The 25,371-nt window shown below is 41.3% G+C and overlaps 1 protein-coding gene across 1 annotated transcript in view; it reads left to right on the top strand.

Moving 5' to 3' along the window:
- The window catches only part of LOC139463725 (outer dynein arm-docking complex subunit 4-like), a 220,632-nt gene that overhangs the window by 120,174 nt on the left and 75,087 nt on the right, over positions 1 to 25,371 (top strand). Inside the window, exons 6-8 of the mRNA XM_071244976.1 lie at positions 3,925 to 4,164; positions 16,094 to 16,301; positions 16,527 to 16,613. Of these exons, the coding sequence (XP_071101077.1) occupies positions 3,925 to 4,164; positions 16,094 to 16,301; positions 16,527 to 16,613 (535 nt within the window). The remainder of the gene's footprint in view (positions 1 to 3,924; positions 4,165 to 16,093; positions 16,302 to 16,526; positions 16,614 to 25,371) is intronic.

The following is a 25,371-nucleotide window of genomic DNA, read 5'->3' as shown; positions in this document are numbered from 1 at the left end:
TTGTTGGGTCTGTACACGCATAAGAAAGTTTGTCACCAATTTTGTCTATTTAATTCAGTTGCATTGTTAAATTTAGTTGTACTGGTTGTAACAGACAGAAGGTACTTTTAGATGATGCTTTTATCATACTGAAATGAATTTATAAGTTAAAAAGTGCCATGTTCCTTTGTGAAGTTATACCACTCCCATGCTCTTGAAAATGACAATGCCATGTTTCTCATGGACTTGGACCACAGAAATGTGTGAAGTGTCAAGCTACATTTCCCCTTAAAGATGATTATTCTATTCATGTAACAATCAGTGGCATAAGTGCTAATTTGGAGCCTGACACCTGCAAAAAATCATTGAAGCATCTAATAAGTATAGATCTGATGGATGACATACATCTATGTATTCCACACTATTCCACCAGTGTGCTTTTTGGGGCAGCATGTATCTAGGTGTGCTCATGATATGTCTCATTCTGTTAAGGTGTGTACATATTGGTTTTATGATCTGATTCAAGGATTCTCATCTTTAATAAAATCAAACCTCCCTGTGATTAACTTTAGGATTATTCCTGACTGGTTACATGCATCATTGACTGGCTCCTTTACTAAATAAAATACAAATATACTATTTTGATTGTTAACACATATAAAGTTACACATCAAAATTTATGTATTTCCAAAATATACTGCTTTTTTTGTATTGTTCAATTATTTGTATAAGAATTTATCCAGATACTTTACATGTTTAACATTTCTTTTAAAGAATAAGAATAAACAAGGAGTTTTTACTTTCATTGTTCCTGAACAGATTTGTATTTTCGATTATGCTGAGAGGGATAAACAGATTTTGGGGCCCGTGCAAGGTTACCCTTAATGTACACAAGGGTCTGGGAATGGTTATAATTCATGTTAATGATGTTTTTATCAGTTTTAGTTATGGATTTTACAGAAAACATCGCCTAAAGTTGGATAATCATGCATGCCCACTGCTCTTCAAACTCAAGTGCATATTTGATGCAATGTATAAACGATGATTAACCTGATACATTTGCATAACAGGTAAATACATAACAAACATTCAAATACCTGGAAATATGTTCATCAGACATGTTGTACGACTGCACATGGGCTCGTTTTCCATTCTTACTCCTGAGAAGAGGAGTTCCACTGGATGTTTACATTGAGAAAGAGAGGATCGATTTTCCATGTGATTTATGTGATTTAGAACACTGCAATGATATTTATTTTAATACTTTATGTATTGATGTATAATTTATAAATAACTACGACTAAAGCTTTTCTGACAGTTATAATAGCATTAAGCATTATTTCAAAACTTCATATTCAATGCCCATGATAACAAGATGCCAGATCAAACCTCTGATCTATTCTGGTTGTGATGTAATAGAAATATTGTTATGCAAAGGAACATTTCATCGTCAAAATCTAGATCCATTCCCTGAAAGCTGCTAGAGAATTTAATTGGTGCTTGATATTAGAATATAGACTATGACCACAACTCTCTTGCATTGTTCCTGGGTGCAGGTTTTTGTGTGGTCTGCTGTGTTCCTCAGCTGCCAGGATTTGCTGATGGTGAACTGCATTCCCAGATCTACAAAAATTATGATCCTTTGTCTGACAGCATCATGCCCTTGATTTGAAGGTTTCACCAAAGTGGTCAACTTCTACATCCTTCATCACTTCATCAAGCTGACACACCATGAAATTGCAAATGTATTTTTTGAAACATATAAGGCTTTAAAAAAATAGAAAGAATTGGTTCTCAGGCAATTGCTTTTGAAAATATAGTGCGGGCGGGCAGCAGTTGTTTTTTTTGGTTGTTCAAACTAGTATGTAACCAAATATGGAGTTGTGTACAGTCAACCTTGGAAAGGGCCTCCCATCATAACTATTCCTTGAAGCATAAAATACTGGAATACAGCATTTGATAACCAGTGTGTGCATAATACATGCATACAATGAGCTTCGATTTTATTTCGCAGTGGGAAGCACACAACACAGGAAGTAGCATGTCAACAAATCTGTACTGAAGTAAAGCCTCAGTCACACAGACAATGCGACACGATGCAACCTCCTTGCAACCAAAATATTTGACAATCGCAATGAGGTTCCAGGGGTCTCTGAAAGGTTTCACTGAGGTCGCTACAAGGTTTCAGGGCAGCTGCAAAAACCCATTGGTCGCAACCAGTCTTTAAAGCTCACTCGTCACCGATCGGTCTCAACTAGTTGCAAACATTTCGACATATATCTGTGGTGAACAGTTGCTGATCAATCACTGATAAGTTGCAAAAGCTATCGCTGATTGATCGGCGATCATACCCTTATTCCAAATATGGGCAGAAGTAGTTGCACCGGTCTCAGCGATCGCCAGTCGGTCGCAAAAGAAATCAGTCGCCAAGAGGTTGCATCACGTTCTCATTGTCTGTGTGACTGTAGCTTAAGCAAGTTTGTCCTATTGATATACCATCGGGCAATAAAAGTGTTCATTGCATATCTGGACTTGCGTTTGTAATTTACTTTTAGCCATGACTTCATTCAATTTTGTTTACATGAATTTCGGCGAAATCATGTACCAGCTGATCGGCAAATCACTTGGTTGATACATGTCATCGATCCCAATTGCGAGGATCGATGCTCATGATGTCAATCACTGGATTGCCTGGTCCAGACTCGATTATTTTACAAACCGCCATCATATAGCTGGAATATTGCTGAGTGCGGCGTTAAACAACAAACAAACTTCAACTCACCATGAACTTACCTTGAAACACACATTAGTCATTAGAGATACAAAGTCTTAGGTCTTCCTATCACTCTTTAGGGGCGGTCGGGTAGCCTAGTGGTTAAAGCGTTCCCTCGTCATGCCGAAGACCCGGGTTCGATTCCCGACATGGGTACATTGTGTGAAGCCCATTTCTGGTGTCCCCTGCCGTGATATTGCTGGAATATTGCTAAAAGCGGCGTAAAACAATACTCACTCACTCACTCACTCACTATCACTCTCTTGAAATTTCTTTTCAGTCATGATATTGACCATGAAATTAAGTATTTTAAAAACCAACTCACCAATGGATTGGGTAAAAAATGTGTAAAACAGATGATCGCTATTTCTGGCTTATTCTATGAGACAAATATACATGTAATCTTAATCTCTGCATATGAAACATTGTCTCAAATACAGTATACAAATACCATTGAATTTGTAAATTATTATGTCTGGTGATGTTTTATGGATATTTCATTGGCTGAATTTGCAAAACAAGCACACATACTCCTATTGCCACCATGACAATAAAGGAGATGCACATTAAAGCAGTGCGCATGTAAAGGTAAGGAACTGCACGCAATATCGGATTGCATTGTTTTTAAGTATTGTAGCATTTCACTGCCGGGGGGATGTGTTCAAGACATATTTAAGGATTTATCTTTTTATGAAAATGAAAATAAAAACGAAAGGTGCGTCCGACTTTGGGATGATGTGGTGGTGCCTGAGAACCAAGAATATTTTTTTTAAAGCCTAACTGGTTTTGCTGTTTTTTTCAAGGTGTTAATAATTTTCATTGTGTTAACTCACAGGGCTGTGTGGCAAGTTTTTTCATCCCTGAAACCCTTGGACCAATAAAACTGAAACTTTGCAAATTACTTTTCCATTTGACCATTACTTTTCCATTTATGTATGTAGAGGTGTGAATTGTGTTATGTAGTCTGTCAGATGATTAACTAAATGTATTATATGTTTGATCCCATTTTGACCTTTGAACAAAGACTGCCGAGTAAACCTGGTGATGACACATAATGAACGGTGTAGAAATCTATGCAGCTGAATGTTTGCAATGGTTTTTCTTATGGCTACCATAGTATTGCAGTTTAATACAAGTCAAATGATTCTAAATGTGCATGTTGACATTTCTAGGTATGACAGCAACCAATGCAACAAACACCACAGATTTCATCAAGGAAAAGGCCTGTGATGGACTCGAGTACCTAGGGATAAGGGAAGACTTCTGGAGACAGCAGAAACCAATGTACGCCAGGAAGAGAGACAAACAGAAACAAGCCCAGGTACTCAGCAGCAGTGGCAGCAAGATGAACAGTACAAGTAGCACTGATCCTATGAAGTACATCCTTATCAGACTGGAACAAATTGATGAAGGTTTGTATGGCACTCTGTCCTCTCAATACAGACCACACATGTAAGGCCATATATTTTCACAGAATTTCAACAGCCTCCACTACACCTGCCCTGGGCATTTCACCATTGTCTGTGAATGTGCTCTCTCAGCCCTAGGATCAGTTAAAGCTGAAATGTAGCATACCTTATTTTCAAGTGTATAATGTGAAAACTATAACCTCTATAGCATTTAATATATGCCACTCAACATGACATTACATAGCCATGTGCGCTTGTTGAGAAAGCAAGGGGACACACAGACAGACTCTCTACGTCACATACAAAGTTAGTTCTAGCACCACGTGATACCGGTAGTTTCGTGTCTTATATAGGTATGTTGACAGATTCCCCCTTATTTTTTAAATCTTTTTTAGTTAAAATGAAGAGGCATAACATTCCTGTGTTATCTCATCAACCAATGCCTGATAAGTATCATCCTTGATCCTCCAGCAGCATCAAGAATTGTCTACTTGATGGATGCGCAATCTGTCTATGTTTTTTCAAAATCTTTTTCTTTTTCTCTTGTGGGGGTGGTCGGGTAGCCTAGTGGTTAAAGCGTGCACTCGTCACCCCGAAGACCTGGGTTCGATTCCCAACATGGGTACAATGTTTGAAGCCCATTTCTGATGTCCCCCGCCGTGATATTGCTGGCATATTGCTAAAAGTGGCATAAACCATACTCACTCGCTCACTCACTCACAAGTTATGTTTTCTACCAAATCTGAAACAATTTCGGTTTGCAACAGATAAAAGACTCCTGTAAGTGTTCAAATGGTTTAATTTGCCATACTGACTTCAGAAAATGCGTGATTTCATAAAAAAACATGAACATGCCAAAATGTCAATTTACAAATCAAAAGCCTGTGTGTCCACCTCTGGTTGCGATGCAAGCAACACATCTTCGTCTCATGGAATAGACCAGGCCTCACATAAAGTCCTGTGGGATATCTGTCCATATCTGCTGGAGCATGTTTCGAGGTTCCTGGAGTGTCGGTGGCACACGTGGTTAACGTCGAAGGAGCCGATCCATCTCATCCCATATGTGCTCGATTGTTGAGAGATCAGGGGAGCGAGCCGACCAGGGGATGACATTCACGATGTTTTGTTGAGAATCCTGAACAAGTCGAGCAATATGAGGCCGGGCGTTGTCATGTTGAAAGGTAATGCCTGGGCCATGACGACACAAAAACTGGTAGAACAACAGGGCCAATGATCTCGTCGCGGTAGCGCAGTCCATTGAGATTTCCCTCTACCACAATCAAACGGGTCCTCTATCTTGCTGTAATCCCACCCCATACCCTAACGCTGTCTGCACCACTGTAGACATGCTTGATTGTGGTTTCCTGTCAAAATGGGACGTCTGATGGGCCTTCTGGCGACAATCCCTGCATATCTGAGGCGACGACGTACGGTTTGTGAAGATATTCGTTGTGGTAAAAACATGCACATTATTGAAAGGTAACTCCAATTATGTTTCAACAAAATTCATAAATGGTCACTTGAAAATGGTTTTAAGTTTTCAAAATCTAAAAGGAATTGCATTCAGTTTTGTCGAAAATGTAAGCCACATAAGGACCCTGATTTAGTTTTGGATGGAGCTCCTATCAAAATAGTAAAAGAAGCCAAGTTCCTTGGTATTATATTTGACCATCACTTGACCTTTCCACTACATATCAATTACTTAAAAAATAAATGTTAGAAGGCGCTTGATCTACTGAAAGTTGTTTCAAATTCGAAGTGGGGAGGGATCAGAAAACCCTCCTCCAACTATACAGAACGCTCATCCGCTCTAAATTGGATTATGGCTCCATCGTATATGGTGGAGCTTGTAAAAGCAATTTAAAAAAACTAGATGCTGTTCATCATCAGGGCCTTGAACATGCCAAAATGTCAATTTACAAATCAAAAGCCTGTATGTCCACCTCTGGTTGCGATGCAAGCAACACATCTTCGTCTCATGGAATGGACCAGGCATCTCACAAAGTCCTGTGGGATATCTGTCCATATCTGCTGGAGCATGTTTCGAGGTTCCTGGAGTGTCTGTGGCACACGTGGTTAACGTCGAAGGTGCCGATCCATCTCATCCCATAAGGAGTTTTTAGTACCTCTCCCATACAAAGTCTGTATGAGCTGTCCCTTATGCAACGCTGCATTAAATTGTCTTTACAGTACATTTCTAAATTACGTTCTTTGAAATCCAATCCAGCGTACAACTGTGTTTTTAATCCTCTTTATGAAGAACTTTACAATAAAAAATCATCTCTTATTCCACCTCTTGGAATAAGAATACAATCTCATATTTCTGCTGCTAAAATAAATCTTGATGATATTGCCCCCACTCAGCTCTCCTCTTCTCCACCATGGCAGTACAGCCAGAGGTGGACCTAACATTAACTAAACTAAAGAAATCTGCCACAAATCAACTAGTTTATCAACAACAACATAATGAATAACAAAAAACATATGACACTTACAAATCTATATTTACAGATGGATCCAAGGATGGTGACACTGTTGCCAGCGCCACTGTCATTGGATCCAGGACTATCTCATCCAGATTACCTGATAACTCTCCTATTTTCACACGGAAGCAAATGCTATTTTAACAGCACTTAAATATACTCACATGCAAAAGAAAAGCAAATAAGTAACAAACACGGAACCATAAATTGATACGAGTTTTAGCGTGTAGTAAAGCCTGATGGTGTGATCAATATTTTTGGTTGCATTTTGGAAGCCCCGAGTAAAAACGCAACATAAAAAACAAATTGCCAAAACTCACCATTTCAATGAATATGTGGGTATCATGCACCCATTTCTTGCGAAATCGAAAATGCACAAACTGTCACGAACTGTAGTGGGTATAAAACTGTGGCCGATTCTTGGACCTACCACTTCTTGGTCAACAATGCCACGCCTAACTCAAATTCAGAGAAACCAGGCTATCGGACATTTGGAAGCTGGAGAGTCTGTCCAAGATGTTGCCTGTCATTTCAACGTTAACATAACCACAATTTACCGTCTCCTGCATCGATACAATGCTACACAGACCACAGATCACCTTCCTCGGAGCAGTCTTAGGGTCACCGCACCTCGACAAGATCGGCAGATTACCCGTCAACACCAGCGACATCTGTTTCTAACTGCAAGTGAAAGTGCTCGACAGACCATAGGAACACATATGATCGACACATTAGCCAGGACACTGTGATCCGACGTCTTCGTTCCAACAACCTCAGATGTCGCCGACCAGCACGTCATCCTGTTCTCCAACCACGGCATCGACAAGCACGACTTCAGTGGGCACAGGGTCATCACAATTGGTGTCATCGTGAGTGGAGGCGTGTCATCTTCTCTGATGAAAGTCGCTTTTGTGTCTCCCATGCAGACGGAAGAGTCAGAATTTGGCGGCGTTGAGGTGATCGTTTCGCTGACAGAAACGTTGTGGAAAGGGATCCATGGGGTGGACCTAGCGTCATGGTATGGGTGGGGATTGGACTTAATGCGAGACTTGGACCCATGTGCTTTCTGAATGTTGGTCAAGGTCGGGGACACGGCGTCACTGCTCAGCGGTATATCGACCAAGTGATCAGACCCAACGTTTTTCCATTTTTTGCACAACACCAACAACACATTTTCCAGCAGGACAAAGCTCGTCCCCTTGCTGCCAGAGCTACCATGGCCTTTCTGCAACAACACAACATCCGTGTTCTACCGTGGCCAGACCTCAGCTCTGATCTGAACCCCATTGAACACTTGTGGGATGAGGTTCAAAGGCGTCTGCACAATGTGCGCCCAGTCCCTACAACTGCCGATGAACTACGCACAGCTGCTCTGGATGTGTGCAGGAGGATCCCTGCGGCCTTCACAAAAAGTCTGATCCACTCAATGTACAGGAGATGTGTGGCAGTGATCAATGCTAATGGTGGTCACACCAGGTATTGACTGACATTTTGGGTATTGGCTGTGTAAGCCCTTAACATTTGAAAAAAACCAATTATGTCATCTGCCTTTTAATCCAATAAACTGTCTTCAGTCAAATTTTTGTCAATCTTGCCCTATTAGTATTTCTTGTCTTTACTGTTGAAAATAAATAAAATGTATACTGCATACTCGACTTGCGTTTCTTTTGCATGTGAGTATACAATAAATATGAGAAGTCTTCCTCCCCCAAACTTGAAGATAGAGTCACTTTTGTTTCTGTTCACTTGTCTTACTTTGTCACCATCAAGGGTATCTGTCAAACTGCATGCACTGTCCAAGACTGCAGAGTTTAAAGATTCATTAACTAGAACTTGCAATTCCTCTCCTTTATTGCCAGTAAACAACACAAATTCTTCTTGTTTGTCTTGAAACTTTCTCTTTTTCACATTTTTTATACGAGTTGTGGCAGTTTTTGCATAGAAGAGGAGGTCCATCATGTCCAGACAGATTCTGTACTTCCTGGTTGTCATATGGTTCACTTCGGAACCTGCGTCAATGATTATTTCTTGCCTGTGATCTGCTGGAATGATTGTTGTTTCCTCTGCCAAAGAAAACATATCCACATCTACCCCTTTTACATTGAGGAAAGTAAGCAGTTTTCTCTTCCTCCACATTGGTTGTGTTGGTTGCCACATATGTTGGTTCTGTCTTTATCTGAATACCACAATACCCCTCAGATGGCGGCATCGCTTGTTTGCCAAAAAAATTCTTTAAGGACATTGCTGTCTGTGTGATTTTTGTAGTTGACACCAGTGATAACAAATTGTATGTCCTCAAGACAAGCGTTTTTAAGTAACTTGAAAGCAATCACAGGGCCCCTTTCCACAAAGCTATCGTAACTACAATCAATCTTAGAGACTTACGTCAATTTTAAAATTGTCTTAGCTTAAGTTTACAACCGTTCCTCAAAGCGATCTTAGGGCGATTGTAACTTTACAAGTTCTTAAGTAGCCGATCTTAACAAAGATCGGAATCTTCAGCCATGAAGATGCGAAAGTTTCCCTTAGAGTGGCCTCCCTTGGTCATGTTAAGCAGACGACGCATTTCCTTGCACACCATAAGAAAAGTCGCCATCTTTGTTGTTATGGTACAATATTTAAGATCGATTTTAGCAATCCTACGTTAGTCCGGAGCAACTAAGCATTTTGATCTTAACTTACAAATCTCTTAGTTAAGATTGCTTTGTGGAACGGGCGGCTGATCGTAACAAAAATTTAAGATCGCATACTCAGTGAGTTACAATCAACTTAGCCTTAAGATTGCTTTGTGGAACGGGGCCCTGGTTCTTAAAGGGTCATATTAAATTTCTTTGTTTTAATGTATAATTTTTCAAATTCAGTGACATATGATTCCATCGACTGATCTTTCAATCTCTTCTACCTGTCAAACTCTGTGTAAACATCATATGCTTCTGAAAATTCATCTCATGTAAATACCATCCATAAAAGTTATCAGTGTGTTGACCGCTTCCTTTTTCTTCAACATTCCAACACCCAGTTCATTAAATACCTTGTCACGTATGAAAATAACACCCTCATTCTGTCATGGTGACTGATTTACGACACCCATTGTCTGAAGAACATTTGATTGCAAAGGCTCATTACCCTGGAGCCATGACATCTATATGCCTTGAAACATTTAATTGCTGTTATTTATAAGATGCTAATCCTATTTGTTAATCCCCATTTTTGTGTACATCGACCGTCTGCCATCCTGAACAGGATGTGCAAGTATGTCGCTGATGATTTACTGTTTACATTTATATTTATTACTTACTAAATGTCAGGTGACCTTGGCTATATAAGCCTTGGTCCAGAGAGAATAGAGGAAAAGAAAGGTCTTACCCTTAGCCTAGCTAGTGTTAGGCTGGGTACTCCGGGGCACCTAGACACCAACCACTACCACCATGTGCTGACCTGGCACATAGTGTCTTCTGTATGTTTATATCTAGATGTATAAAGTAAAACTGTATATACCGCAAGCCATCGTCTCCAAGTTGTCACTTCCTACAGGAACCATACGTCGGCCCCTTGCATATACGAGTATGGAAATTGTTCATTAATCAATGTCAGACCGACACGCGTTGTTAGCTGACTAATTCCCCAAGAAAATCAGCACGCCATTTGGAAGGTATTGTTCACCCAGAACAGTTCCATGATAATTCTCTGGTAATGATAAAGCTATTGCTGGCCCTTGTTTATCTTCAGGCAAGTCTGTCATGGATCACTGTCTGCCACACACTGTCTTTTTCAACCCACCACCCATATGGCAAAGATTCCGTAAACACAGGCACTCTGTAATTACCCGACGCCATTTTTCTTGTTTGTTTACTCAAGCTGTCGCTTATCTTCTCACAGAACCACTCTCTTCTGTGCTTGTCGGCACAGCGAGGGGGATGTCACAAAGTTAGTTTGTGCAACTCAAGATACCAGTAGTTACATATCTGAGGTATGTTGACATAATGCTCATCACAATGTTTAAAAAAACATACAGGGAGTGGAGGAAGGGGTAGGTATTGTTCATCCAGACAATGAGTTACTTCTCTTCTAAAGCTGTTTGCTTTACTGTCAACTTACAACAAATCTGTATGGAGCAGCTGCTGAAGTTTGCCAGTTCATCCTTTTATTACATTAACCACAATCAGATTACCACTAGCGATGCCTTGAAACAAAGCACTGACTCATAATAAATGATAGTGGTAAAAAGACTATTGTCTTAAGTTTGTCTCTAGTCCCTGCGAGTTATTCATTCTTGGATCTGTCGTACTGGATGTTTTGAATTCCCGGTTGTATTTTACTATTTTTAAACTTATCCTATGTCACACGTTGCATTTCTCCCTTCTTTTTCGATCCTATGTGGGAATGTGCTTGAATCATGTTTCCAGCTTCTGAAAATAAAAATAGCCACCCAAGCCCCCCTGCATCTCCATGCTTGCGTCCAAAAGCTAGGTCAATTACGTGCCTCTCGTGCACGCAGTGCCTGCTTGAACTGACCACGTGTGCACCTCTACCAATTCATTCTCTTTCTCATCGCCACTGTGTGGCAACATGTTTGAACATCACAGAATTGTTTGTCCTTCGCCAAGTTGTCGAGTATCCTAAATAATATGGGAAAAAGGACAAACAACGTCCTGCTTGTAAAGAATGCAGATGTACCTATTCCACGTCGGATCCCCACTCATCATGTTGTGACTGTCGGGGACAGTGCACCCTGGGTTCCTGATGTCCGGAATGTCATTTACTAACTGACTTAGGGTTTAAAGTTTACCTGCACCATTGTCGTCGTCGTATTGCCAATCCCTGTTACGACACAACAGTCGGTTGGGAGTTTTGAACCAGCGGACCCTGAATCGGTCATGTAGTGGATAGCTGATAAATTGCAGTTACAGCAGATGACCTCAGCTACGAATAGGTTCTCCGGATTCGCAGTTCCATTGGCTAGTTCTTCCAAGATCACGCTCCCTCCCAGACCGGGTTACCAGACATTAACTCTAACCTAGATACAGCTTTTGTGCTTTTAGTCGATTACGGGATCGTCTACATATCCCCCGCTACATCCTTGAAGACACAGGCACTCATGGCATGTCTACTACTTTCGCCTCCCCCGATACTGACAGTGACGTTTCTACTGTGTCTCAGAAGCACCCAACCTCATCTAATGTGGTTGAAGATCTGAACCTAGCGCACTTGGATGCCATAGTCTGCTGTACTCTCCCACTTGTGTCTACTATTTTGTCAGCCATGGACACGCTTTCAGTCTCTCTCTTCACTCATTCCCAAGAAGAGGCCTTTACTTGGGGATTAATCAACCTTACACAAGACAAAATTTATGCAGATTTTGGACTTCTTCACTCACCTCAAACTGTATCAGCAACCCTGGTCTTCCAGCTCCTTATTTGCTGAAACAATACAACAGGTCGTACAGGACGTGTAGAGAGATTCTAGCCTTCAGGTCATGGTGGACCTTCTACGTCTCCAGAAAAGACAATTAGAGGATCAACAGAAAAAGGATCGCCAATCTCCCCAATTTGTTCCTGCCCAGTGTGATTTACGTGAGCTTATTTCTTCCCATGAGTCTACATGCAGACTTTCAATGCTACGTACCTCGAAACCCCAACACATTTTCGCATGACGTTGATCCTGTTCCTTCGTACGCTTATTCATCCTAGTGATTATATGGTCAGTCTCGATCTCCAAGACGCTTATCTGCACGTTCCCATCCATCGGGAACACTGTCACTTCTGCAGGTTCATTTTTCAAGACCACCATTACCAGTGGAAGATGCTCCCGTTTGGAATTTCTTCGGCCCATGGCTTTTCACCCGACTGACCAGACCCATCACGAAGTTCCTACATCTTTGTGGGATCGTGTTTGATTCTTATCTAGAGGACTGCATTCAAGTTTACGCAGATGCCGACTTCATCCATCTACAACTCGCCTTCACAATGAGTCTTCTCAGACAACTCGGTTGGCTATTCAATGAACTAAAGTTGGAACTTATTCCCACCAAACGTCTCAAATTAATAGGAGCCTTGTTCGACACTCAGCAAGGTCTGATGTTCGTTCCCCACGACCGGTGGGTGAAGATTCAATGTCTCGTACCGTTAGCACTCAAACAGCCGCTTCAACTGCACCAATGGCAACAACTCCCGGGCCTCCTAACATCGGCAGAGGCGATCACTGTACGGGGTTGACTTCATTTGCAACCTCTTCAATGTTTTCTCGCGCCCTTTATCAGGATCAACAATTGTCTCTCTACTGCTCATCTCCACCCTCATCTTCAATGGTGGCTGGTCGCGTCAAATGTTAGCGACGGGGTCTCCTTGATGCCATTCGTCACGTCCCTCCATCTGTTCCTCGACGCTTCAACTGTTGGTTGGGGAGCACATTTTCAAGATCAGCAAGTAACAGGGTGGTGGTCCGATGTAGAACGTTGCCTTCACATCAAATACCTCGAGCTCAAGGCAGCACAACGCGTTGGCAATCTCGTGGGAAGGTCACCCACAGTTACGGAGCTACATTCGCACATCCGTTCATACAAATTAGCCAACCAAGCTGCTCGTTTTCGGCCTCCTCTGTGGGACCTAAACGTTAATCTTCAACACCTAATTTCCGGCGATTACGAAACACTGACAGAGAAGGACTTCGACATAGTTACGCTGAAGACTGTCTTTTTGTTGGCTTTGCCCACTGCTGCACGGGTTAGTGAAATTCAGGCTTTGGATGTCACTAGGGTCCAGTTTGACATATCCGAAAGTGGCAAAGTGTTCATGGTGCTTTGTTGGGATTTCGTGGCAAAGAACCAACTTTCCGGACAACCGCACCGGCTATTTACGATCGAAACGACCATGAAGACCTCTCCTTCTGCCCGGTTCGGGCACTTCAAATATATCTCGATGCATCTCACCTCCACAGACGTTCCTGGAAGAGACTTTCCACCCCATTGTCAATCACTTCTTTTTCTGAAATTTCTCGTACAACACTATCCTTCTGGTTCCGCTCCATCATTCTGCGAGTGTATACATTCACCGGGCTGCCTCCACTTACAGCGTCACAATCCTCACGAGACTCGTGCTGTTGCTTCTACCATGGCCCTTCACAGTAACTGCACCTTTTCAACCATCATGGAAGGGTGCTTTTGGAAGTCCGATACTGTTTTCTCTTCTCACATAACCTTCGCAACATTTCAGTCACAGACGTACAAGGGCTCCACAAGTTAGGTCCGTTGGCGACGGCACAACAACTGTCTCACCCCAGTTCACACAGATAATAAACTGCTATACTTTGTAATCCTTGCGGGTTCCAATTGTATATACAGAATAAATCATTGAACATTTACGTGGTATTATGTGGGTTTTTTATGTTTGATTTTTCCCAGATGGAGTCCCTTTTGGATGGTGGATTAGCTCGTCTGTAGAGACCTATTAGTCTTAATTTATGAAGTGACCAATCGGTGCGGCCGATCATATACATTCAGTCACAATGGTACAAGGGCTCAACAAGTTCGGTTCGTTGGTGTTGGCACAACAACTGTCTCGCCCCAGTTCATGCAGAACATAAACTGTTATCCTGCGTAATCCTTGTGGGTTATAATTGTATATACAGAATAAATCATTAAACATTTACGTGGTGTTACATGTTTTTTGATTGTTCGGGTTTCCCAGATTGAGTCCCTTTTGGAGGGTGGATAAGCTCATCTGTAGAGACCTTTTAGTCTTAATTTATGAAGTCACCATTTGGTGGGGGTCAATGAAAAAAAAAAGCAAAACAAAAAACAACAACAACAACAACAACAAAAGATCGATGTCCTGAACCTTTATTCTGCTCACCTCTGCCTCAGGTATCTGTGATGTAGGGTTTTGGTTCGAAGGTTCCAAATTTCCTCTTCTTGTTTTGGTTCACTTCATAGACTCGAATGTGTTAGATAACCATAACCAAGCATTAAAAGAGTTACCAAACCTAGTTCACTCTATGGTCTGTGGGAGATAATTGCTGTGTTTTGTTTGACGCTTGACAGTTTTAGACGCTTGACAGTTTTAGACGCTGGACAGTTTTTCAGAATTCTAAAACAAATTCAAAATTACACTGTCTAGACCCAGCTTCCTCGTGCATATCTCACGGTTGTAGTCTATACAGGCTAGGGTATCTGCAGCCCACCATTCAACCGTGGGATAAAATGCAAAGTGTGAGATAGGATAAGTTCAAAAATTTGGAAATTTTAGTATAAATTGTATTTATATATATTTATCTCACACGCGATAGGCCCACCCGACCATCCCCGCATCTCATTTACTCTAGCCTTAAAAAGCTCTGTGAAAGAGAATGAAGTGGTAGAGGCGCACACGTGGTCAGTTCAAGCAGGCACTGCCTGCACGAGAGGCACGTAATTGACCTAGCTTTTGGATGTAACCAAGGAGGTGCAGGGGGGCTTGGGTGGCTATTTTTATTTTCAGAAGCTGGAAATATAATTTAAGCATGTTCCCACATAGGATGGAAGAAGAAGGGAGAAATGCAAAGTTTCAGATAGGATAAGTATATAAATATACAATTTATGCTAAAATTTCCAATATTTGAGTATCCAAATTGAACATCAAATTCCCCGGATGATTTGAAGACTCCAAATAATAAAATGTCCATGCATTCACACTCACCAACTCACTTCAAACAAAACTTCACTGACCTCACTGCGATTGACGCAATTATGTGAAATGCAGGAATACCTTCTAACAACATGCAGATTTCCAAGCTGAATTAGGGGCAGTCGGGTGGCCTAGTGGTTGAAGTTCATCACGCCTAAGACCCAGGTTCAATTCCTGACATGGGTACAATGTATAAAGCTCATTTCTGGTGTCCCCCACCATGATATTGCTGTAACATTGCTAAAACCTCACTCACTCACTCACTCACTCACTCACTCACTCACTCACTCACTCCAAGACAGCTGATTTGTGTGTAAACAGCAGCAAGTAACTGAAGTGTTCTCGCTTGACTGCTGATGACACGTGAAAACTGAGAATGAGTAAAACCAGACCAAGATTATGTTATGGAATCTCAAACAATGACACCAATCCAGATGAGGACAGTGAGATTGATGATACACCTGAGTTGGTATCCCTTCTCTACCAGCAGCTTGGACACTGAAAGTTATTCACGCCTAGAAATCTAGTGTTGCATCCTGGCCCGGTAATAACCTCACAAGACTATGGATAATTGCCAGTGAAGATGACTTTTTTTGAAAATCTGAAGATTTTTTGTTTTGTGAAGTTAGCCAAAATACAGGATTTAGGCAATGATGTATTAAAGGTTGCATTCTTTGAATTATTAACAATGATAACTATTGTTTAGTGTTTTGCCTACCTGGACTGTTATATTCATTTATAAATTCTTAATCTGAGATGACATTTTTATTGTAATGTCTATTCTTACAGCTCAGGCTGAGGGTCACTACCAAGAAAGTTTGCAGAAGTCCCAGAAAACTCTGAAACGTGTTGATGAATGGAGTGAAAATGAAGTAAAGAACAAGAAGGAAGTGATTGCAAACCTGCACAGTTGTATGGGCAATGCTTATCTGGAAATGGGCAAGCATGTTGAGGCACTTAAACATCATGAAATGGATTTAGATATTGGGAAAGCTGAGTATGTATTTACAGTATAATCTGTTTGGATAAGTGTATTCACATTATCCTTGTATCAGTGTTGCTTAGATTGATGTAACCATTCAAGTAAAGATGACATCAATAGAGCATGTATAATAAGCCTTTCATTTCACTTTATCTTTTCACCTTCTCTTTTAATTTTACTCAAAACTTATCACTGTGATGAGTGTTGAATTACACAATTGTGTCTATATTTTTTTTACAGAAATTTAGAGGAAGTGAAATCCCGCGCCCTTGATAATATGGGTCGTGTCTTAGCAAGAATGGGAAAATACGAAAAAGCTATAGAAGTGTAAGTATTAAAGAAATTTTTTACTTATCCTGCATTACTCCTTAATGCATTCACTGCTTACTTACGACAACTAGAAGGACAGCGCTGCGAAGGTCCTGGGTGAAGAAATAAAGTTGTTGTTCTCATGTCCCAATCAGTGGCCTTCCGTCGCTGTCCTGTGACCTTGATGACACCTAAGGTCATCTTCACATCACTGCTTGTCGCAGCACAGCTAGGACGTGTCCCAGCGGAGCTCTCCTTTTGGATTAATTATAGACCTTCAATTTGTCTACAATCTTAAAAATTGATCTGCGATGGGTGATGTATTCTTTTTTATATTACTTTCACCATGTTGTGTAGTTTTATATGAATTAATTAGGCGTGAAAAGACTCTTGTCTTTTTTTCCAGCCAAAATATTGTTGTTCCCCACCATTTTGAATTGTGTTACAATCGTTTGCCTGCCAAGGTAGTCATATTGTTTACAATTCTCAGCTACGTATGTATAACATATTCTTATGTTCTTAAATACTACTAGCTTTGGCGTAACAGTGAGTTGCGTATACTCAAATTATTGTATACTTTTTCAACTCGTTAAAAATATGGTTGCCGATAGATTATATCAAATCTACGGCTTTCTTCCAGTCCCGCTTCATCAACAATTCTTTTATTTCGTACCTATGTTTATGCGATTAAATAGGTTATTGTTGGTCTTTTTGGTTTACATTGAGTTGCGTATATGAACGATTGTATACTCTTGCAACTCGTAGTTTTGCCGATAGATTATTGTTCAATTCTATGGCATTCTTCCAGTACCGCCTCATCAACAATGGCGTAATTGTGTAACTTATGATTGAGCGTGGTACTAATTGTCGTGGGAAAAATCTTACAAAGATTATCATCCACGTTGTTTGGTTTGTACGCAGATGTGCTCTCCAAACCCTAAATGAAAATATAAATACCCTTGGTTTACATTGAGTTGCACATACAAAAATATTGTATACCCTTGCAACTCATAATTTTGCCGATAGATTAGTGTTCAAATTCTTCGGCACTCTTCCAGTATTGTCTCATCAACAAGGGTTTAATTGCGTAACATACCTTTGAGCATTGTACTAATATTTCGTGGAAAAAAACTTACAAAGATTATCATCCACGTTGGTTAGTTTGCACGCAGATGTGCTCTCCAATCTCTAAATGTAAATAGCCTTGGTTTACATCTCTAATCCAACGAGTTTACTATATAAAAGCAGATTACTCACAATCATATTTTGCAGTTATTCCGTCATGAGACGGGAGGAATGTCACTATCGCAGAATAGCGAATGACTTGGTTCGGTCATTACCACCCAACCGTTATTATCGGCAGGTATTATGATGCCTGTGACTGCAGAAGTACACCATCCACCGAAATCAACAATACCGGAGGATTTTGTGAGTATCGTAACTGCTGCTATTTTTTCAGCCGCCGGACTCTTCCAGATACATGTATGTTAATCTGTGACGTCGGCGACAGCACCAGCGTATCAAGATGCCATGATGGGGGTAGATTAGACGCAAGCCTTGATCCAGTCAATACCTTTGAGCTTTGTGTCTGATTTATCTGCGCCGAGCGCAGCACTTGACTACAACCCAAGCACTTCTATTACGCAAGCGATGCACGATCAGCTTAGCGCTGTTCCAACATATCCAGCATAGACCTGCGCCGAGCGCAGCGTCTGACTGCCACACAAGCGCTCCTATTACGCAAGCGACGCACGATCAGCTTAGCGCTGTTCCAACATATCCAGCATAGACCTGCGCCGAGCGCAGCGTCTGACTGCTACCCAAGCGTTCCTATTACACAAGCGTCGCACGATCAGCTTAGCGCTGTTCCAACATATCCAGCATAGACCTGCGCCGAGCGCAGCTTCTGACTGCTACCCAAAGCGCTCCTATTACGCAAGCGTCGCACGATCAGCTTAGGGCTGTTCCAACATTCCAGACCTGCGCTGAGCGTAGTGTCTGCGTACCAATCAAGGTCTCTACAATGACGTTAGCCCAAAGGCTTACAGTGTACTCGGTTACGTAACCGGCACTTGATCAGCTTAGCACATGTACCCGATTGGGTAGCAGACCATCCCGTGTCAGTAACACCCTCCCCCGATAACGGGGTAAATAAGAGGTCACCACGAGGTCATTGGAGGAAGACTTCTCCAAAACTCACATTTGCTCCGTCATTTAAGCGACCAATATCGTCAATGTTTGCAGTGGATCAGAATCTATTAGAGGATAACCCTATCTGATTAGATCACCTCCAAACTATGGTGTTTTTCCTACAGCGTCAGTTTGACCACAGGAAAATTCATCTTGAGACCGTTCTGACGGAGATTACCGTTACACCCAAGAGTCTATTACGTCAATCTTGGTCATCTACTCCCCTGTTTAACGAACAGATCACAGACACGCACGTCAAGTTCCCAAAAAGCTTGGAAAGTCCAAGCGGGCTGGCAAGTCAGGGAATTATAAGTCTAGACACGCGTTTCTCAGGGAAGGCCAGCATTCCCTTACTGGGAAAGGGATTGGCAGAGACAAGTCTCAAGGACGATTTCCTACTTATCGCACTATATCATGGTGTCCGTATACAGGTAGAGATAACCCCAGCGTTGACCACAGTTTGATTGGGAAAATCCAACATAGACATACTGTTGGTAAGAAGAGCTGTAGAGTGGGTTCACAACCCAGTCTTTACACCGGGGTTTTATCCTCACACCTACCTGGTACTCATGAAGGACCCAGACAAGATGAGAATGATCCACAATCTCTCTGTGTTCAACGAACGTTTGATTCTTGATCAGTCTCGACTATCCATCCCAACGGTAGACTTTTCAGGTCCAGTTCATTGGGGTTCACTACCAATGGTAGTATTTCCCATTTGACATGTCAGTGACACTTATGGCTATTTACAGGAGTAATGAAGCCAATAACTATCTACACTTGACGAACACTTGGTTCGAGTCGTAGATGGAGGGCGATCTACTGTATCATCAACACATGTCAATAACTGGGATAGACAATCAACGAGGCGAAGTCGGGAGTATTCTCCTTCCTATTGACTTCAGTTCATAGGAGACCTGTTCAAAACAGACCAGGATATCCTATCTGTACCGAGGGACAGATGGCACAAGTTTCTACTTCTTTTTGTCATCTACTCTACACCAACCACACACACTTCACCAGTGGAAAGTGTTGCTAGGGTTAATCACCTCAGCAGAGGGGTTAACTAGGATGGGCCACTTACAACTGCGACCAATTCAATTTTTTCCTGAACCCTTACATCAGGAGTCAGGATCCACTCAAGGTCATCACTCTACCGACTAAGCTAGAGCTTTGCCTCAATTTGTGGCGTTGAATGTCTGCGGAGTCTCTTTATTCGGGTTTTCCCCGAATACACACCTGTTTGTGGACATCCCCTTTCAGGGGTGGGGTCTTCACTTACAAGACCAGATAAGCTCAGGGCTATGGCCCGGCGCTCAATGGAAGTGGCACATAAACAACTTGGAGTTGGAAGCTTTAATTCTAAGTAAGGATAAGAATTTATGGATGAACAACTTCTTTATTACAATTAAGAGCGACGTTTCGTTGTAGGTTCTAACACTGTTATCAAGCAAGTGTTTTACAGAGTTACTTACTTATATTGGAGATTTAACGTGCGCTTTCCGACTGCAAGCGTATATCGCACATGGGCCCGGCCAGGCCTTTTACTGTGTTTCCAAAAAGGGGAAAAGTGAGTTTGTGCAACCCAGGAGGGAGGCTGTAGGGGTTGCTTATTTGAGATTTGGAAAGAATGCCAAGAGTGGGTGGGGGACGAACTAAGGGAGCTGTGTGTGTTGGGTGGTTATCAAATAAGGTAGTTTTGGTTTTAATATTTTATTTGGGGTTTAAATGCGGCTAACTAGCCCTGTTTTTATTAGGTATATGCCTAAGGCTTTGAATTTTTCTAATTTATTTTGTGGATTTAGGATTGATTCTAGTGTAAGTCCGGTTTTAAGATTTAGGGTGGTCTGTAGTATTGTTCGGTGTGTTTGGTAGTGTGTGCAGTGAATGAGTACATGTTCTGGTGTTTCTTGTTGTTTGCAATGTGGGCAGTTTCCTGTTGTGTGTAGTTTAGCTATTTTACGGTGATTATTTAGTTTGGTATGACCTGTTTGTAGTTTGGTAATTATTCTGTCGATTTTTTTGGATGGGTGTAGTATTTGGGGTTTATTTAGGTTTTTTTTGAGTACTTTCCTGATTTGGCTCTTTGAGTTTTGCTATATATTTTGCCATTTTTTGTTGGTTTTTTGTTTAGTGACACTTTTGATTTCTGATTTTGAGCTGGGTAAGTTTAAGCTTATTTCTGGGAGTTTAAGGGATAATTTTGCTGCTTTATCTGCGTTTTCATTTCCAAAGATTCCTATGTGAGCGGGGATTCAAATGAACTCTATTTGTTTACCTGCCTTTATTTAAGTTGTTTGAGCTATTGAGTATTTGATTTATTAGTTTTGGGCGGTTTTTAGTGTTTTTATTTTTGAGGGCTTGTAGTCCACTGAGGGAGTCGGTTAGGATGAGGATTTTTTGGTGTTTTTTAGATTGCTGATTGTGTAGTGCTGAGGCCATGCCCATTAGTTCGGCCGTGAATATGGATTGGTTGTTTGGGAGTCGATAAGATTGTGTGTCTTTGGTTGGTTGTGCGATGTGGACTCCGAAACCTGTGTGTTTTGAGATCGGATCTGAGGATCCGTCTGTGTATATGTGACACCAATTTGGCCAATTTTCATGTATGTATGCTAGTGTGGTGGTTTTAGCGATGTTAGGATCGGTCTGTTTATTTAGTGTATCGGCTAGTGTTGTGTCTATTTTTGGTATTTTAAGTTTTGGAGTGAAGATATTGGATGATTTATTGTTTTGTTTAAGATTATTTATTTTGTGTTCGTTTAGGTAATTTGTTATTCTTTGGGAAATTGGAGTAAGTAGTGGATGTTTCCGGGCTAGGGCTTGGTTTCTAGGGCTAATATTTTGTTTTATTAAGTTTTCAATTAGTGGGTTTGATTGGGACGCGGCCCAGAAGTTTAGGGTAAGTTGTTCCCTACGTAGTTTAAGTGGCATTTCTCCTGTTAAGGCCTGGAGTGAGGTGGAAGAGGTGCCATGTTGAGTTCGTGTGATTAGTTTTAGGGCCTGATACTGGATTGAGTCTAGTTTTTTAATGAGAGAGTTGTTTAAGGTGTCGTAAATGGCACTGCCATAGTCTAGTTTGGATCTAATTAGTGATATATAGAGTGAGAGAAGGATGTTTTTAGAGGCCCCCCAGTTGGAGCCGGTTAGGCATCTTAACGTGTTTAGGTCTTTGCTGCATCTGGTTACAAGGTTTTTAATGTGAGCATCCCAGGTGAGATGTTCATCGAAGATTAATCCTAAGAATTTGGTTTGTTTTTGGATTTGATTGGTTTGTTGTTTAGTTGGAGGTTTAGGGTGGCGGGTTGCATATTTTTGTGTTTAAATACTATTCCTGTGGTTTTTTCTGAGTTTAGGGAGAAGCCCCATTTGTCAGCCCATTTTTGTATTTTATTTAGAGATTTTTGTAGTAAGTTTTGGGCCATTTTAATGCTTTTAGTGCGGATCCAGGGGTCTCCATCATCCGCGAATTTTGGTGTGTTTACTTTGGGGGATAGTACCTCGAATAGATCGTTAATCATAATATTGAAGAGTGTTGGGCTTAGGATGCTGCCCTGGGGAGTGCCATTTTCTAGGGGACATTGGTCCGATAGCGTTTGGTCTATGCCCACGGTGATTTTGCGGTTTGTTAGGAAACTTTGGATGTAGTTAATTATTTGACCTTTAAGTCCTATTTTTTGTAGTTTTTGTATTAGCCCGTTATGCCAAACCATGTCAAATGCTTTGGAGAAGTCTAGAAAGATGCCTGTAGTATATTGTTTGTTAAGTTGGCCTGTTTTAATGTCCTGCTCTAGTCGGGCGAGGTTATCTAAGGTTGAGCGTCCAGGAGTGAAACCGCTTTGGTCTGGATTTATTATGTTGTTTTGTTCTAAGTAGTGTTGTAACCTGTTTTTGGCCATTGATTCCATTACTTTGCATAAGTTAGAAGTTAGGGAGATTGGTCTGTATGAATTAGCCTGGTCAGCTGGTTTATTGGGTTTGGGTATTGGTATGACCAGGGCTTGTTTCCAAGGTGATGGGACCTGTCCGTTTAGATATATGAGGTTATAGAGTTTCAGAAGAGTTTGGAGTAGTTTGGGTGGTAGTTGTTTAATTATCTGGTATGAAGTAAGGTCTAAGCCTGGGGCTGTGCCCTTTTTCCTATTTTGTAGGACGTGGAGTAGTTCTTCCATTGTGAAATGGAGATTAATTTCTAGGTTATTATCTTTTGGCTCTTTGGTAAATTTGGTTTCTGCTTTTAGTTGTTCCTGGAATTTTTGGTTGAAGTTGCTATTGCTACTGACGGCCGAGAAGTGATTTGCTAGGTTATTAGCTTTTTCAGTGGGGTTTGTTGAATTGTTTACGTTGGGAGTTTTTTTATGACGTTTAATGCCCCTAATGGCGTGGATTTTGTGCCAAACTGTTCTGGCGTCTGTATGATGGTTAATTTCTTCGCAAATTTTTTTCCAGTCTCTTGTTTTAGCTGTTTTAACTAAGCTTTGTACTTTGTGATTTAGTTCATGTGCTATCTTTAGGTGTTTGAAGTCACGTTTGGCTTTATTGAATGCGGATTTGCGTTTACGCCTAGTTTGTTCTATCTCCTCGTTCCACCAAGGAACCGAGGGTTTGCCTATGCTGGTTGTTTTGAAAGGAATGGAGTTTTTAGCTGCGTTTATTATATAGTCAGTGAGGTTTTTACAGTAGATTTCGGGGTCGTTACTTTCTAGGTCAGCTAGGTTAGCCTGGTTGCAAATGTCCTGAAATTTGTCCCAGTCGGCTTTGTTGTAGTGGAATTTAGGTTCCTGGTTTTGGGCTGGTGTTGGGATGTTTACGTCTCCTATAGTTATATTTATGGGGAAGTGGTCACTACCTAGTGGTACCCCCGTGTACTTCCCATTGAATACTTTGTGCTAAATCTGGGGTGCATATGGTTAAGTCGATAGCCGACATTTTGTGGTGTATTTTGTCGTATCTAGTAGGTTGGTTGTTATTTAGTAGTATTAGGTCATTTTGTTCTATCCATTCTGAGATGAGTTTTCCGTGTTTATCTATTTTATCTTCTATACCCCAGGTAGGGTCTCCTAGGAAGATTGTAGATTTATTGCCTATATGGAGGAGGGTGTTTAAATCCTCAGGTTTGACCTGTTTTTCTACCCAGTGGTATATATTTATGATATTAATTTTTTGGTTGTTATTTGTTATTTGGATACCGTTTGCTTCTAGGTTTGGTGTGTTTATTTTTAGTTCTTTGTAGCTTAAATCTTCCCTGACGTATATGATTAGGCCGCCTCCGGCTCTACCTGGGTTTGTTTTGGCTCGGTCAGTTCTTATTGAGTTATAGTTTGGTAGGGTGAATTTAGATCTGGTGGAGAATTTAGTTTCCTGTATACAGACTATGTGTGGACCTTTGTCTCGTTTGAATTTAGCTTTTAATTCCTGGCCGTGGGAGGCTAATCCGTTGGCGTTCCACTGAAATATATTTAGTCCTTCCATTTTGGGAGATGAGAGGTTATTAGTTTGTTTTGAGTTTTAGGTTTTGTTTAATTGGTAGCTTCCCTAAGTTCGGAGAGAAATAACTCAAAGGAGAGAGTTGTGAGTTTTAGTTTTTGCGCTACTGAGTGAAAAGCTTTAGTACTAGCATTTGGTGAGTTTATAGGCTAGGAGTAGTGTGAGGTTATTAAGAGTTTTAGTGCTGGTTAATTGAGGATTTTTGCGCCTGAAGTTTTTGTTGGTTTTAGGGGCTGAGAAAGTGACTTCATTTATTTCCTCGGTGGAAGAATACTCGTCTTCGTCGGTTAGGTTGGTTTTTATTGTTTGAGTTTTCATTGGGGAGGCTTGTGGAGGTGTTTGTGGTGTGGGGTGTTGAGTTTGTGCTTGCGTGTTGGGTGTAGCTGTGGTTTCCTCAGTGTTTGAGTTTTTTTGTTGTGCTTGCTTGTGGGGAAGTGTTGTTGCCTTGCGGGCTGTGGAGTGTCTGGCTGAGGGTCGTTGTGTGTCTGTGGTTTTGCTGTTTGCTTTGCATGCGGATGTTACTTACTTACTTACTTACTTTGGAGATTTAACGTGCGCTTTCCGACTGATGCGTATTTCGCACACGGGCCCGGCCAGGCCATTTAATGTGTTTCGGGGGTGGGGTGGTCTGTGCAACCCAAGAGGGGGCTTTAGGGGTTGCTTATATAGAATTTGGGAATTTTGAGATTTGGAATAGATGCCAATGGGGTTGGGGAGGAGAACTAAGGGAGCTGGGTATGGTGGATGATTGTTTGTTTATGTGATTTTGATTTGGTAGGTTATTATGCGGGTGTTGATGTAAGCAAGTATATATACACGTAGGAGGCAATGTTTATACAGTAGGGTAGATATACTGGAGTAGTGAAGCCTGCTGTGTACACACAAGGGCAGTGATGATGACCATGGGTGAAGTCAGTGCCGTGATACAAAGGATGAGGCCAGTAATGTAAACAACGGGATTATGGCTGATTGGGGTCTTTGATGAGTTGATGGTACGCCAGGGGTATGTAATAGCCTTGGTCACGGTTGATTGAGGGCTGAAGTCTTTTGATGTTGATGGCTTCTTGTAGTTTCCTGATCTTGAAGTCTTTGAGGTTGGTGG

Source organism: Haliotis cracherodii, unplaced genomic scaffold (assembly GCF_022045235.1).
Source record: "Haliotis cracherodii isolate W230 unplaced genomic scaffold, xgHalCrac1.p SCAF_16, whole genome shotgun sequence".
NCBI classification, from domain to species: Eukaryota; Metazoa; Mollusca; class Gastropoda; order Lepetellida; family Haliotidae; genus Haliotis; species Haliotis cracherodii.
The sequence above is the reverse complement of the archived record's forward strand: the minus strand, read 5'-3'. Positions and strand labels throughout refer to the sequence as shown.